The sequence below is a fragment of the Haliotis rufescens genome, unplaced genomic scaffold (assembly GCF_023055435.1).
Source record: "Haliotis rufescens isolate VD_foot unplaced genomic scaffold, xgHalRufe1.0.p SCAF_35, whole genome shotgun sequence".
Classification (NCBI taxonomy): domain Eukaryota; kingdom Metazoa; phylum Mollusca; class Gastropoda; order Lepetellida; family Haliotidae; genus Haliotis; species Haliotis rufescens.
This window is the reverse complement of record NW_025964057.1, coordinates 937,036-954,884: the sequence shown is the minus strand read 5'-3', so window position 1 is coordinate 954,884 and position 17,849 is coordinate 937,036. Positions and strand designations below refer to the sequence as shown.

The 17,849-nt window shown below is 41.4% G+C and overlaps 1 protein-coding gene across 1 annotated transcript; it reads left to right on the top strand.

The window, feature by feature from the left end:
- Nucleotides 1–4,303: 4,303 nt before the first annotated feature.
- LOC124134380 lies at nt 4,304–14,832 on the top strand. Its single transcript, XM_046499157.1, has 8 exons — nt 4,304–4,324; nt 6,019–6,099; nt 6,900–7,088; nt 8,416–8,562; nt 11,128–11,241; nt 11,559–11,741; nt 12,811–12,954; nt 14,195–14,832. Exons 2-8 carry the CDS (start codon nt 6,024–6,026, stop codon nt 14,764–14,766), a joined length of 1,425 nt encoding a protein of 474 aa, XP_046355113.1. The 5' UTR covers nt 4,304–4,324; nt 6,019–6,023; the 3' UTR covers nt 14,767–14,832.
- Nucleotides 14,833–17,849: the final 3,017 nt, after the last annotated feature.

The following is a 17,849-nucleotide window of genomic DNA, read 5'->3' as shown; positions in this document are numbered from 1 at the left end:
CACTATTTGATAGTGGTACGATATAAATATTGCCGATGTGGCGTAAACCTTAAACTCACTCATTCGATCGTGATTCATAAAAGTCTAACGGGATCGTTGACTTGGTTCATATATGTGTTCGTATCCCAATGACGTAGATCATAATATCAATAACGTGATTGCCTTGCCTTATTGTGAGTGTAGCGTTAAATAACAAACTAACAAACAAACAAACAGCTTTCTGGAGTTGACCGTCATTCCTGATGAAACACACTGATTGATATTTCTCGATTTTACCTGAGAAAACCATTTCACCTGAGAAAACCATTGTCATCCTCTCACTGGTTGAAATAGCCAGACAGACCCTATCGCCTGAGTGTCACCGGTATATGTTTTATCGGAGATAATGAGATTGTTGCACCCCGCAGAACAGAACTATTAACGTTATACCGCGGCGTGGCAACTTCCCGAATGAGGAGTCCCAAATACGTTGAATGACACCACGAGGAATGGTATTTTGCAGAGTAGAGACTAATATGGAATCGAACCCTCTACTTAAACCAGAAGGAATATGCGATATGTTTATTGGTAAATGTCAGAGTGCCTTTGTATTTTGGCAAAACCCGCATCAATATCTAGCAGACCTCTGTGTTTACACCAATGATAAAGCAATGATAGCATTTTCTTAATAAAAATATGGGTTATTTTCGAAGTCTGGAAATAGGTCTTAATCTTGATATTGTTTTGTTAGTTTAATTTGGTCTAGCCAGCACAAATCAATGAGGTATGTACCAAAGTCACTGGTTTGAGAAGACCACAGCATACCATTTGGGTTGGGATGCTTTTGAGACTGAAAAATGATACTGTCTACACTGCCATATTTCTGAGACATGTGTAAATGTGCTAACCGAAGTAGACAAAATAAATACAAAGTCAGGATTTAGAAATGTGTTTTGCTATTTCAGGGGATAATTCAAGTAGTGCAGTATTAGGTGCTGATATGAGACGGTATTTACGTATATGTTGTTGCAGTTACTGCGTAAGGCACGGCATCCTAAATTCTGTCATGAAAATTGACACGGATATGTTATAGTTTCATACATCCGTAGATAGTTGAAAACTGTTGTTTCTTGAAGATCCTCTCCCGGATTCTCACAACGCAGAACAGACATTCAGCAGCAACTTTGGCACGATGGCATCCTTATCCTTAATCACTAAGTAGTAACGGTAATTGTTTTGGGTCATTAAACCAGACATATTTATATGGAAGCGTACCAGTGCCATGTTCTAAAAAATACATAGATCATTTAAGTAGATGATACTAACATCAGAGAAAACTATACTTACACCACGAAGATGATGCTGCCATCTACGTAGATGACATTATAATCAGCTACGTGGATGTAAGTATGGTGGACGTAGATGTAAGTATGGTGTACGTAGATGTAAGAATGTCGGACGTAGATGTGAGTATGGTAGGCGTAGATGTGAGTATGGTAGGCGTAGATGTAAGTATGGTTGACGTAGATGTAAGTATGGTAGGCGTAGATGTGAGTATGGTAGACGTAGATGTAAGTATGGTAGACGTAGATGTAAGTATGGTGTACGTAGATGTAAGTATGGTAGACGTAGATGTGAGTATGGTAGACGTAGATGTAAGTATGGTAGACGTAGATGTAAGTATGGTGTACGTGGATGTAAGTATGGTAGGCGTAGATGTGAGTATGGTAGACGTAGATGTAAGTATGGTGGACGTAGATGTAAGTATGGTGAACGTAGATGTAAGTATGGTAGACGTAGATGTGAGTATGGTGTACGTAGATGTAAGTATGGTGTACGTAGATGTAAGTATGGTGTACGTGGATGTAAGTATGGTGTACGTAGATGTAAGTATGGTTGACGTAGATGTAAGTATGGTTGACGTAGATGTAAGTATGGTGGACGTAGATGTAAGTATGGTGGACGTAGATGTAAGTATGGTAGACGTAGATGTAAGTGTGGTAGACGTAGATGTAAGTATGGTTGACGTAGATGTAAGTATGGTTGACGTAGATGTAAGTATGATGGACGTAGATGTAAGTATAGTGGACGTAGATGTAAGTATGGTGGACGTAGATGTAAGTATAGTGGACGTTGGTGTAAGTATGTTGGACGAAGATGTTAGTATGGTGTACGTAGATGTAAGTATTGTGGACGTAGATGTAGGTATGGTAGACGTAGATGTAAGAACCATTCTAAACAGCCTCAGCAAACGCCACCTGGTTGTCGAAAATCCAAGATGGCCGCTAAAATGGTTAAAATCTCTATTGATGTCAATTAACATCTAAATATCATAAATAGTTTGTCAATATTAGTCTTTTTTTAAATTAAGTGCAACAATGTTGAATATAATTCACATCTAATATGCAGCTCCCACTGGTGGCGAAGAAAATCCGAGATGGCCACGAAAATGACTTAATCTTCAAAAAATGTCAAATGTCCACAATGTCATTATCATTTGTTCATTGAAAATCATTTTTAGCTTTTGGTACTAAAATTCGTTTATTTGAAGCAAGATCTGTATTCCGTAAGGCAGATCTGGGGAATATATTAGACTGCATGAACTTAGTTTAAATTCTGTAACTGAACTTGGAATTTGATAAAGATATTGGACCAGCACTGATACCTGCCTTTTTTATTCTGAACTAAACGGGCAACACTTATCCGCAGACGTGATTAAAGGTTGAAACAAACTTTCAGGGGAACATATTCTTCTGACTGCCATAAACAGTATTTACCTGCCTCTTTGAAAGCTCTAGTCAGTATGAAATATAAAGGACCAGGTATAAAAAAACAATCCTCAAGCGTTCCAAACTATCTCAGAACATCTTGTCTTCAAAGCGTGAAATGTTGGTGCACCAGCTCATCAACACAAAGACACCACTGAGACCGAGAAATGCAAGTCCCAGTATACTTGGTATTAAACAAGAAACGTGGTCTTGTTGACACATTGTACAATATGGGTTTGTGCATTTAGCATGACTGTCTGGTGTATTTCAACAGATATAGCACAATTTGTGGTGTTTATGAAGACGAAGGTGTTGTATACACACCAACATTCTCAAAAGATAACATCTGTCATAACCCCTGCTCTACAACAGCAACATATCCACTTCATGGTACCAGCATTTCACTGTTACAGCAGTGTCCAAACAGCTGAAGAGGAGGGAACATCACATGTCGTTCTTTTGGCTGAAGAAAGCACACAAACAAGGAAAACCATTTCCAAACAGCCCACAGTGTCTACTAATGTACTCCCATCCTGTTTCAGCAAGATGGGTAATTATGTGCCTCATTTACAAGGACCTTTCACCCAGGATGTAGATAGTGTTAACACAATGCCTGACCATGAATAAAACTGCCCATATCACATGAAGGAAGTACTGGGAAAGCAAGACAAACATATCCTCCAAATTCAGCCGTGATGGCGGCCATCTTGGATTTTTGACCACTATGGAGATCTGCTGACGTGGATCCATATCCAGAAATGTTCGGAATAATTCAATGTATAAGTGTGCCAATTTTGGTGCTTTTAACCCAAAGTGCACAATTTTAGCCTTAACCGCCCCACTACTTGTTTTGACCAGATTGTAGATAAATGTAAATTATATGATGTTCACACAATAATGGATTAATGAATAGGGTTCATTTGTTTCCTAGCAGTCAACTGGAATACCGCCCCCGCCCCCCACTCCCATTTTGTTGTGAGCTTTCTAAAATGATTAGCATTTATGAAAAAACACTGTAAGCATTGCGCGCTCTGAAACTTTTTGAGTTTTTGTATAGAATGTATGGTTGCCTTGTTTGCGAAGGAGGCCTTAAATGCAAACAATCCTTTCGCCTGTGTTTACATCTTTGAGAATTGCTAAAATCAGTATGTGCTTTAATTTCAATAGAACAAACGAATATAATACGTGCTGACGTAGGGCGGTGACAGCGTGGAGCAAATCGTGACGATATAATTTAATTATTTTTCTTTATTAGAGAGAAGGATATTTAAAATGATGTTATACGACCACCCTTTGTAGCAGATGGATTAATATTTGACACACTATAAGATCTAGTAATAATGTTCTCGGTCGATTTCAGACGATTGTCCTCTCAAAGAACACATATCAACTTCCGTGATTGCAAAATTATGAAATACGATATTGGTCTGTCCTTGTAAAAGTAGTTCTGCGTCTAGATTAAATATTAAATACTTCATATTAAATTACTGATTAAATATTAGGTCAATAAAATCCAAGTGTATATAAACAACAGTTAGTTTTGACCAGCCACCATACCTCTTCGGCACGTAGTCAAGGTAAGATTTTAGTCGTCTTGTGCAAATGTTACTTGGTAGATAGTTCAGGATATTCATTCTTGTTTTTCATAGAATGTAACATAAAGTCTGAAGTGAGACTACTTGCTGTTCAGCGTTGCTGCTATACACTGCCAGAATCCGCTGAACAAGAGTTCGAATCTCAGATTGGCTAAGATTGTTATCCGTGGTATAACGCTATAGTTGTGCTTGTGAAACACCCGCACTATTGCTTCCGAAAAGTTCTGTACGTGGGAGACATCCTGAAGATTTGGACTTGAAATGTGTGGAGAGTAGATTATGTATGTTGCCGGCATTAACAGGCTTTTCATACTACTTGTGGTAGAAAAGAACACGCTTATATGTATTATTCTTGTTTGTTTGTTAGTTTGTTTGTTGTTTAACGCCGCACTCAGCAATATTCCAGCTACATTTTGGCGGTCTGTAAATAATCGAGACTGGACCAGGCAACCCAGTGATTGACATTATGAGCTTCGATCTACGCAATTGGGATACGATGACATGCATCACCAAAGTCAGCGAGCCAGACCACCCGACCCCGTCAGCCTCTTACGACAAGCATGGATTGCTGAAGACCTATTCTACCCCGGATCTTCACGGGTCAGATGGGTATTAAATGGACATCCAAAAAGTTACACCATTTAATGCTATTGTCATCTGACTTTACATTGCCCAACATGCATTGCCAAACCACCTTTTAAAATTACACAGTAAGATGTAGACGAGGTTGTATGGTTCGTTGATCAACATCGAACCGAACCTGCATTTGATGACGTGGGATAGACTGTGTCACGAGATATCCTGGTAACGTTTGCTTTGAAAACGGCAATATTATAGTCCATGGTAATTCTCAAACCATTTTCCTACCGTTTCACCTGGTACACTGATTAACAACATTTTTTCATAATAATAGGTACAAATAGTAACACGCCACGCCACGCCACGCCACGCCACGCCACACAAGATCAACATCACACCACGCCACACAAGATCCACACCACACCACACCACACCACACCACACCACACCACACCATGCCATGCCACGCCACGCCACGCCACGCCACATCACACCACACCAAGTCACACAAGATCCACACCACACCACACAAGATTCACGCCACACCAGACCACACGAGATCCACACAACATCACACCACGCCACACCACGCCACGCCACGCCACACCACACCACACAAGATCCACGCCACGCCACGCCACGCCACGCCACGCCACGCCACACTAGATCCAATCGAGACTCTGTTCGCACCAGGGACACAATCGCGCTAACAGTTGAAAGGACATGAGCGCCCATCAGCTTGGTTTGCATTAGGACATAACATATATTCCTCAACCGAGTTATTTTGCAAATTGTAGATGATATGCCATGGAAGGAACGCATTTGGGGGACTGTTTATATTTGTTTTACGGAATATTTTGTGAAAATTCCTGGTCGGTGGTGAAACATGTAATTACATAAGAACAATATGTTGTCACGTGTGTAACGTCAAAATAGCTTGTCTGGCAGGTGTGATCAATTTGCATGAAACTTGTAATGCGTTGGCCATATTCGTCGGAAAACATAATAACGCTTTTCTGATTTCTTTTCTCGTGGAATTCATTTTTTGTAAGTCTCGCCTTGAGCTTGACGAAAAAGCTCTTACTGCTTTATTTCAGGAAATATGGCAATGTTCAACTTCGTGTGGTTGCTGGCAGTAACGCTGTTTGCAGGCCAGGAAGGTGAAGCAATACCCGCAAGTGAGTTATTTCAAATACACGACCCACCCTGTTTCTGTAATGTGAACCTGTGTTCGATGCTCATAAAAAAACCCCAAATAATTAGTATTTGTAAACAACAACAACAATATTAAATGTGACGCTCTCAAAATGTTTAAGTGCTATGTGTATTCTTAACTCAAGTTTGTAAATGTAAAATTGACATAACTAGCGTTGATTGGAAACTTTATTTTGAAAAAGCGTTTCCTTTCATATATTTTCATATTTAACAGTTTTCTAGATTTATTTTACGCTCAAGTTTAAAACGAGTTAGATTATTTCATTATGTCTGCTTGTTTGGCTGGGGTCTGTTTGAAATGAATGAAACACGGTATCAATAATTCAACTGCTCGATTAGCGCAAAGTCCTCTCAAAGTTAAAAGTCCCACGTCTTTGTAATGAACCATTCATCTAGTAAGACTAAGCATTCTCCACATGAACATCTGTGTTAGAATTGGTCTTCAGCAACCTATGGTTTTCCTCAGAGGCTACTATGCACGATTCCGACTTTAGCCTATAAGACATAAAGCCACAATACTTCAAAATCAATGACCAAGTATCATGTATCAAGTATCATGTACCAAGTATCATGTATCAAGTGTCACGTGTCAAGCATCATGTTTCAAGTGTCATGTATCAAGTGTTACAAAACATTAGATGAGGCATTACTTGTGTGTCGTGGTCATATTGATAATTTGCTTTGTAATCAGAATGTCTGCGCGTCACGAGACAAAAATTACCGTATGAATTCATCATGTTCATTAAATGTTTATATGTTTCAGGTCTTTGCTCTGCTCAGAAGAAGGTGTTTCCGAATTTTGTAAATCGATGGCCGACTTTCAATAAGGGTTCGAACCCTACTGATGACACAGTCCTATCCGGTGTATACTCCACACCTGACCAGAGCCATCTTCTGCACTACCCTCCCGGGGTGAACAAATGTGGGGCTGAATATTCCATCTGGAGGAAATGTAAATATAGGTTGACGTTTTCCCCTTTAAAAAATATACACTTGTTTTGAATCTAGGAGAGATTAATATTCCTATCATTTTACTTTGATATTGACAACCCCTTCCGCTGTGTGGTGGTAGATCCTCCGCCCGGAGAGCGTAACAGCGTCTTGCCAACAGGCGTTAAAAAATGCTACCTGTTCTTATCCTGCTTTGCGCTCGGCATTAAGGGACTAAAACAAGGACTGGTCGGCTGGGAGTCGGTATACTGTGTGTGAGTGGTGTATTCATGTTAAACTGCGGCATGGTATCTCAGTGGGCTAGCACTATTAAATCGGCATTAGTCCGTGCTAGTACAAGCAGCCACACACACATGCATGCAGGTATGTATAAATAAGTGCAATAATATTTCACCTCGGCGTACGGAAAATCACAAGGGTAGTCATATCTGTAGCGATCATAAAAAATCCGAGTCCCGTGCTGGGATTCGAACCACGGACCTTCTGATCAGAAGTCGGATGCCTTGTCCACATGACCAAAGAGGTTAACCCCGTCTGCAAGCTGACAAGGTAAGGATGTCATCTGTGGGATGACTCCACGACCTGTTACCTATCTTAAATATATAATGCCCTTATTAAAATATTCAATGTTTAAGTCCTTATGTGTTTTAGACTTTAGAAACAGTGTGTGAGTACAGCGATTTGCAGTCAAGTTTGTCTTCATAATCACCTCGAAAACCTTGAATCCAAATGCATTAGGAACGTTAGTCAATAATTCATTGACCAAGCTGACACTGGTCCGAGGTACTGACATTAAAAATCGCCCTTGCTAGTTGAACTTATTTACATGAATATCAGATCTTGATACCAAGCTTATCAGATTGGGTCATAGCATGTTTCATACATCATATGATAAATTGATACTAATTGATCTAATTGATACAAAACTGGGAACTGATGCGTGTATGGGTATCTACTGGCCTCTATTGTTGTTATATTTTTGTATACGATCAACAAACAAACAGTCAACCTTTAAACAAGCATTCGGGGCTGAGCGTCGCCATTAGCAGTGTAGAGTTGCGTCCCTTGGGAACCTATGAGTGTCGGTTCAAAGCCCGGTTCGACCCGATGATGTTTCTAGCTTTGTCAGCACCATACCTGTGCTCGTGGGTTTCATCAATGTCGTAAACGTCTGAGACCTGAATCCCTTCGGGTTTTCCTCCCACATTAAGCAGACATACCGTGATATACAGTTCAAACTCACTCACTCACTCAGTCATGCACCAGACCGAAGAACATGTCTGACTATGATAGGATTAACCCAAGTGTGCTTACTTATATGTTTTCAGCATATTCTGACGGCATATCGGTGATGTGTGTCCAAAGTGAAGAAAATGAGTGCTTCGAGAGTTTTCGGATCGAGTCAGAAATTTGCGGCTACGCTTACGAAGTGTACAACATTACAACTAATATTCGCGGAAGTGCCTTCTGTCTTCGTAAGTATCGTCCATAGTGTTGTTACGGTATTGTCAGAACGGTGTTGTCGCGGTACAAGTATAGCCGTCCCGGTATTGTTGTCGCGTTTTGTTGTCCTGGTATTGCCGTCCCGGTATTGTTGTCGCGTTTTGTTGTCCTGGTATTGCCGTCCCGGTACTGTTGTCGCGTTTTGTTGTCCTGGTAATGCCGTCCCGGTACTGTTGTCGCGTTTTGTTGTCCTGGTATTGCCGTCCCGGTATTGTTGTCGCGTTTTGTTGTCCTGGTATTGCCGTCCCGGTATCGTCGTGTTTTCAAACAGATGACGAAATATGGTCCGGTAAATAGGCACGATCTTGATAGGCATTTGATACGTAGGTGCAAGAACTGATTGCCAGGAAAGCAACGCAATGCTGGTGGAGCTAATCACCATCACAATATATCTAGAAGAATATACTATGTATCGCGTACACGTGCACCGCATGAACAAAACTAAAACAAATCGCAGCAAACCCTTAGTTTCAATGCACACAAGTATGAAACTTACCCAGATACTGGTGAATTTGGGACCACATAGAGATTACAATATGATTTTCTGTCCGATACCATTTATCTCACGAATTAGTTTCCAAACGTACCTAGATCTATACGCATCGATACGATTAGTTACGCTTTGAAACAACGAGTTGTAAGATAAATGGTATCTGTCAGACACGATTGCAGTAATCTGTTTCTTATACACCCTAAGATCGCATCTTTTTTGCATCGAATCGATGCATTTTGTCTGTCCTCATGATTGCAGGGGCGCATTAATACATAACACCAGGGTCATGAGTGACGTCACCGGAAGTACTGCTTACTCATCATAAATAATGTGACCCTATAGAAAAAGTTTTCCGCTCTATATGTAGATTATCAAAGCGATGATGATTATGCAAACTAGATACAATCAAAGACCCCGAGATAATACTTTTCACCTCAAGAAATTACCTAATATGTACAACATAGTTTACTTCCGTATGACATCACTAATGATGACCGACTTTTGTATACGTGTACACTACGTTGGATATTCAGAGGAGGATTTTCGTTGATCGAGGGATCGTATATACATAAATGTGTCATGTAATTAATCAGAAACAATCTGACAATCTGCTTACTGTCGGTGACTACCTACACCTCGCACCCTACACCTCACACCCTACATCTCACACCCAACACCTCACACCCTACACCTCACACCCTACACCTCACACCCTACCACTCACACCCTACATCTCACACCCTACACCTCACACCCTACATCTCACACCATACACCTCACACCCTACACCTCACACCCTACACCTCTCACCCTACATCTCACACCCTACACCTCACACCATACACCTCACACCCTACATCTCAAACCCTACATCTCACACCCTACATCTCACACCGTACATCTCACATCCTACATCTCACACCCTACACCTCACACCCTACACCCTACCACTCACACCCTACACCTCACACCCTACATCTCACACCCTACACCTCACACCCTACACCTCACACCCTACATCTCACACCCTACATCTCACACCCTATATCTCACACCCTACACCTCACACCCTACACCTCACACCCTACATCTCACACCCTACACCTCACACCCTACACTTCAAGTGGTGATTCCGCGTTTTCGATTAGGTAGTCTTAGTTGTCCCTTGGGCACGCCAGTCACCTTTGCTCGTGGGTTCGAATCTCGGTTCGCCCTGATAACGTTTCTATGTTTGCACCTGTGTTCTATCAGCTCCATGTTAACCACCTGGTTTTCACCAAAGTGGTAAACATCTGATACCTGCATCTTTTCGTGCTTTCCTTCGGGTGCCATACGGCTCTTGCTCAGAAGTTGTTTGATCAAGGCCGCAGTAAAGCTTTCAAAATGTTTATGGTAGACACGTGGAGGACATTTCCAAATTTGTGGCAAGAAGAACGTCTGATGCAATCCCCTATTTACATACCATATGTTTTTCAGGGGAGCAATTGACTTGCCATTGCATGTGTTTGTGATAAGTGCCACCGATGGGGCAGTATACGCTCACCTTTTCGCGAAGACCTGGTATCACCACTAGTTGATAGTAATTCATTAACACATGCTCATGATATACTCGGAATCCTACAATCGACTCTGCTTTCAGTAGATATTTCTATTGAATATGGAAAGGTTTATATCGTTTTTATTCAACATCAAGTTGACACGCCGTGTTATAACTGGCATACTGTTAAAAGCTCACTCACTCGTCCACCGACATACAATTCATCACTATGGTTCATACCGATCATCCGTCCTGGTATGTTACCTATCAGTGGGTGAGTGAGTGAGTTAGGTTTTACGCCGCTTTTATTTAGTAATATTCCAGCAATAGGGGTGGGGGGGGGGGGGGGGGGGGGGGGGGGGGGGGAATTGGCAAAACACATTGTACCCAGATGGGGTATCGAACCCGGGTCTTCGGCATCTGAAGCGAACGTATTAACCACTACCCTACCGCCAACCCTTACCTAACAATGCCAATATGACCAAATCATTGTATTTTCTTCTCCAGAGCCCAATTTCTGTCGCGTGAATCCGTGTGCCGATGGGGTGGAGTGCCGAAATGGCCGAGATGGATTTATGTGTGATTGTGATTGGTTTGAGCGTGGACCATTCTGCAATGGAGGTGAGTACCATTTCGTCAACCCGCCATTGTTAGGATCGATACAGATCCTTCGTTATTCCCTCTTACCACGCATGTTGGGATAGTTTGATGTGTGCCTAAATCTGATATCGTAAGACAGTTTATCACTAATCTTGTAACAAAAAGGATTATATGAATGCATATAAATGTAGCATCAAAATTATATATGGCATAGACACATGCACGATGAAAACACTTGTTTTACTGATCTCCCCACCCCCAAAAACAACTAGCTTTTGTAAGCACTAAATTGAAATATGGTGTATAAATTGTCATGATGAAAACATTATACATTTCAGATCCTTGCGAAAACTATAGACAATTACCCGATATGGACAAGCGGGTAGTGAATTACACTGATTATTTCACGGATGATTATCTCCAAAATGGGTGGTACGTTGCTCCACCAGGAATGGAAACTTTAACCACAAAGCCAGCCTCTACCCCTGCTTGTGGATCCCACAACCCACTTTTTAGCGGAGGTTAGTTGGGAACCTACCATGCAATTTCTATAAGGAATTGGAGTGTGTGTGTGTGTGTGTGTGTGTGTGTGTGTGTGTGTGTGTGTGTGTGTGTGTGTGTGTGTGTGTGTGTTTGTGTGTGAGGGGGGCTGTATGCAAGAGAGAGCCTAACAATTCACTCTGCACCATTAAAATCCTCGTTAGAATTGGTCTTCAGCAACATTTGCTTGTCCTAAGAGGCCTCTATCTTGTCATAAGAGGCGACTAACGGGATCGGGTTGTCAGTTTCGCTGAGTTGGTTGACATTTGTCATCGTATCCAATTTGCGTAGATCGAATATCATGATGTGAATCACTGGATTGTAGTTCCAGACTTGTTTATTCACAGACCGACGTCATATAGCTGGAATATTGCTGAGTGCGGCATTAACAAACAAACAAACAAACAAACAAAAACAAAAAAAACAAAACAATGTGCATGCGTGCCAAGAAGACGGGGAGGGGTCAAATTCCAGATATGCCAGATTTTGTTTCTTGGTTTGTCGGCAACATACCTGCGTGGGTGTCATCAAAGTGGGAAACGCATTAGACCCGCATCACGTCGGGGTTTGAACCTACATCAAGTGATATCACTGATAATACTGTTCAAATTCACTCATGGATACTGGAAAATGAAAATGATAAGGCTTGAGGTCACACATTTATAAGAGCTATTGGATTGACATTGATAAGTCCAGTTTGTTAAAGTCTTTACAATATGTTCATATAATACTCTTCTCGAATGTTATTGATACTTACCTCTAGTCACTTGTGAAATATAAATCGTTATTGCGTTATATCTGTGCATTCGTAGAAGAAGTAAAGAAGTAAACTTACCTCAGCACTACAGATGTCATGATAGTATTTTGATTACAGTATTAATCCTGACAATACCATTCCTATTCGTCCTGATTAAAAGGATTTCATGATTATGGAGTAATGTCCATTTGTTATTATGTCAGTAAAATGTTTCCAAAAATAATCTTCCGTACTATGGAATCGCCAGACAAAACAGAAGTCAATCTAGCTGTAATATTCCCCTTGGCTTGCAGGAAGAAGTGAATACGTTGAGCTGATGTGTACGACTGTTGGTCCAGAGCACTGCAATTCGCCATTATTTGTACTAAGATACCAGTGTCCAGGTCCAATGATATTCGGAGTCTTCCATAAAGAAATGGCCGCAACATTCTGCTTTGGTAATACACATTCTTATATAGAATTATTTCATAAAATAGTTTTATCTCCAAGTAAAGGGAAAGAATAATTAATGTTGTAAAGGTTCCGTGTGCAGAGTTATAGTTCTTTAGATGCCAGGATCCATTGTCCGTGAGTATAAGTCTTATTATGAATAATGGACCCGATAATGATCCCTCTTTTGTTAGGATCATACACCTTGGTACTTCAAAATGTCAAACAGCTGTAGCTGGGTTTGTCTTCCCTCGACAATGAAGCTTACTCGTCGTAATATAATTGAAGTGCGGTTAATAGCTGCGTCAAAACCATCTCCCTCGCTCACTACCTTTTCGGGGCTATACGATGGCCTGGTGGTTAAAGATGTTGAGGTGATCAAATGGGGTTTATCGTCGCGTCAAAGATTACAGCGACGTTGTACGTTAGACCATTAGCGCCGAGCGCTAGGCAGGTTAAGTACATGTTTTACCGTCTGTTGGTATGACGCGGCTGGGGATCGAAGCCCGGACCTTTCGCTATCCGGGCAGACGCTCTACCACTAGACCACGGAGACGGTCCCTTGTGGTTAAAAGATTCAGACACGATTGGCCACAATCAGAACAAGTGAGACGCTGTTTCCTGGTGCCCTATCATAAGTTGGGATTATTGTAAAAAGGGGCATATAACTATTTTCATTCACTTATTAATTTATGTCTGGTAAATCGATTCGAGGAATATCTGATCCTCTCGGCACTGCACATGTCAACGTTTTCACGAAGTCCAAAGATCACCATCAATATGTTGGTAATGTTAAAAAATGTCCAAACAACATCACGGGGCACGGGTGGCCAAGTCGTCCAAGGCGCCGTAATTCGCTGTGTAGAGTTGCGTCCCTTTGGCACGTCAGAAATCTTGTATCGTTGGTTTGAATCCCCGTTCACCACGATTGTGTTTCTAGGTTTGTCAGCTCCATGCACGTACTCGTGGGTTTCACCAAAGTGGTAAACGTCTGAGACCTGCATCGTCAGCACAATAGAACCACATGGCTTATATAAGTCAAAGAGGGTGATGGCAGAGTGGTTACACTGAGCTATTTGGCTTATCGTTCACGCCTTTCGCGATCTTTCATCTTTGTTCACACTCTGAACTACTGGTTTACTAGGCCAAGATTCCATTACTCACAGACCGATGGTTAGAGACGAAATTTTGCCGAGTGTGACGTAAAACAATAGTCACTTAATAGTTTTCATGTTTTCCGTGTTGTAGAGTGCCGACCGGAGTTTGTGGATCTGCTCATCATGCTGGACTTATCGTCTTCGGTTGTCAAAGAAGATTATGACACAGTTATGGAGTTCGTTCAGAATATCATCAATAGAACTACAATAAGCAATACAACTAACCAAGTCGCCCTGATATCATTCGGAAGAACAACCCAAGTTGATTTCACTTTGAATAAGTATGACAGCGTCCGAGGGGTCTTGGCGGGCATAGGCTCTGAGAAACGTCTTGGCGGAGGAACACATATGGCAGATTCTTTCAAACTGGCCCAACAAACCATCTTCAAGGAAGCCAACGGCGACCGTCCTGGATTTAAAAACAGGGTTCTGTTCATCAGCGATGGTCGAGTCAAGGATACTGACCTTGCAATGAAATATGCGAGGAAGGTACATGCAGTAGCCGAGGTATATGGAGTTGGCGTGACGGATTCGTTGAATACACGGTTCTTCTATGAATTTGTATCTCAACCGGCGTCTGGCCACGCCATGCACATGTCACCTCAAGCGACAGGGCTGGTAGAGAGTTTTATCCTCACTAACCCCGAATGCTACAGGGAATAATCAGGATGTCGATACAAAGCTTTCTTCTGTAATTGGCCTAGAAGAAATAAAGCATCTAGCATACCATGTTAATAGTTATGTTATTAATAATATGTAATTAAGGCATGGCTTATTCCAGCAACATCACACTTTGGTTTTATTCTTGGGAACGCATTAATCACAATGCATTTCGCGTTTGAGAGATTTTGATTTGGCTTTCATTTATAATGTTCAGGTTTATAATCAGGTTTCCTTCAGCAGACATAGTAGAGCTTTCGTCAGCACCATCCCCGTGAAAATGTGGGGTTCAAACTGGTCATCCTCGACCTAGGTTTCTCGTAAGAGGCGATTTAATGGAGCATATGGTTAGACTCGGTGACTTGGTTGGTGGGGTGTTACAGCCTCATGATAGCATTCATTGGATTGTCTGGTCCAAACTCGATTCTTAACAGGCCGCCGCACATGGTTGGAATTTGATGAAGCGTTAGGAGTCAGACACATTACCATAATCTGTAGACTACAGCATATCCAAACACTTTCAATTCAATTGTTCGTCATATAGTAATACATGCAGACATACAAGTCTACAAAATACAACCAATACAAACCAATTCACAGTTGGACAAAATCATATGCATTTTGGAGAGATTGGCAATAGCACTAAATACATCAAACGTTTGAATTGTGTTACGCTGTATTCAGCATTAGGTGAGGTGAAATGGGGTTTAACGTCGCGTCCAAGATTATCGCACTTATATAGCGCGCGCGCGCGCGTGTGTGTGTGTGTGTGGCTGCTTGTACTAGTCCGTACTGATGCCGATTTATAGTGCTAGCTCACTGAAATACCATGCCGCAGTTTAACATGAATACCCCACTCAGACACAGTATACTGACTCCGAGCCGACCAGTCCTTGTTTTAGCCCCTTAATGCCGAGCGCCAGAGAGGGTAACAACAAGTACCATCTTTTAACGTCTTTTGGTATGACGCGGTCGGGCATCGAACCCCGGACGCTCTACCTCTAGACCACGGAGGCGGTCCTGAGGATCAGGACCCCAGCCTGAAATAATTATATCTGAACCAGGCATACCAGTGATTGATATCACGAGAAACGTCCGTCAGCATTCAATTTCACACAGGCATGTAAATATATAAGGTGAACGCCAAAGACTAATAGTATCGATCATCTGCCGATACAGATTCCACTGGGCGTAAAAGACATCGTGGTGAAAATTATACAAAAGGATCACTGAAAACCAGTGATAACACCAGGTGTTCTTAAATAGTGTAAGAATGTCATGTCATGTCCTGTAGCACCCGCCACTCACAATTTGTATAAGAAATAAGTGTTTGCTTGTTACCTAACGCCACACATCAGTACAGTCATACAACGGCGGCCTGTAAACAATCGCGTCTTGGAGAGACAATGCAGTGGTGAACCAGACAAACTAGTGATACGATAGCGCGTTTAAGTTAGGTTCACGTCGCTTCGAACAATATTTCAATAATGTCAGACCATGTTAGCTAATACCCTAACGAGTCCCAGGAAAGAACCTCAAGCAGGGATCCGGTCAGTTAGTGAGTGAATGAGAGAGAGTGTGTGTGTGGCTGCTTGTACTAGTTCCGACTAATGCCGGACAGTGCTAGCCCACTGAGATACCATGCCGCAGTTTAACATATTAAATACCCAACCTTGGCACAGTATACTGACTCCGAGCCAACCAGTCCTTGTTTTATTCCCTTAAGACCGAGGTCAAGGCAGGGTAACAACAAGTACCGTATTTTAATGTCCTTTGGTATAATGCGGCCGGGCATAGACACCTTCTGCTCTCCGGCCTGATTTCCAAACGGTGGTACGAAAATGTATCATCCAAAACTGGCTCCCACAGGAGATATCGCTTGGATAAGATCAAGCGATATCTACACTGTAGATATCGCTGCAATAAAATTACATCATAATGGTTTGCAGACCATTGTGATGTCACTGGTTACCATGACGTCACAATCAAATGACATCACTAATGGCAACTGAAGCTGTTTGCAGTACTTTTTACACTGAAGACACTGCTAATTACTGTCTACAAATTGAAAAAGTTGAAAGAATGATGTTGGATGATAAATAAAATCTCACCCGAGTGTCTTTTGATATCAAATATATCAACACTCGTTGATAAAAGTGGCAAAAATCCTCGGCAAGCCTCGGAATTTTTCCACTTTTATCAACTCATGTTGATATATTTGATATCAAAAGACACTCGGGTGAGATTCTCTATGTATCTGAGCGGAGTGTGGGCCAGAGACAAAATACAGCAGAAATGTTTTGTCGCATAATTGAAAACCTACTAATACCATTACAAGCAACCACTCTCTGCAAACCAATACCAATATTTACATCCAAGACATAGGCGCGTGCGAGTATTATTATCCAAAACAAACTATATACCCGTCATAATTTGAATCTAAAATAATATTCGCGTCGCGTAATTTGAGTAAATTATCGTTTTATTTGAATAACTGTCTTCCGCTACGGAAATATATATAAATTGTAATGTATGCTGCATAATTGTGTAAACAATGTTTATAGGTTATTCAACGAGGACGGTGTGTAATTGTTGAAATGACCAACTAACCATTTCAACCGATGCGTGTGGTCTGACCTAGTTCAACCATGGCTAATTCAGAACCAAAAATGATTAACAGGATTGTTTGAATGACAGTTTTTAAAAAAACTGCTCAAAGCGCTACATTCAGATGTCACTCTGGAATTTAACAAGTGAAACTTGTCTATACGGACAAATGAGACATGGTTGAAAGATTGTTATTACCATGGGGTTAGAAATAACCAAACTTAGAAATCGAAAGTTCACTTGTGCAAATAACACTTCAGGCGCACCAGTGCATTGATGACGTCATCCACACGGCATTGTTGACGTCATTCAAATCATTCTATTACGTAAGGTCGGAATGACGTCTCACTAGCAACGACGTCACAGCTGAAGATAATTGAGGTTTCGAATACGGCGGTCGTTGAACAGTGTATTTTATAAAGGGGAGCTCAAAACAGTTAAGAAATAATGAGTAATAAAGAAGTCGTTTCACTCGCATA

Coding starts and splice junctions, on each gene's coding strand:
- LOC124134380 (XM_046499157.1), top strand. CDS start 6,024: ATGGCAATGTTCAACTTCGTGTGGTTGCTGGCAGTAACGCTGTTTGCA. Junction 11,742..12,810: donor CAACCCACTTTTTAGCGGAG/GTTAGTTGGGAA, acceptor CTTGGCTTGCAG/GAAGAAGTGAATACGTTGAG. Junction 12,955..14,194: donor GGCCGCAACATTCTGCTTTG/GTAATACACATT, acceptor TCCGTGTTGTAG/AGTGCCGACCGGAGTTTGTG.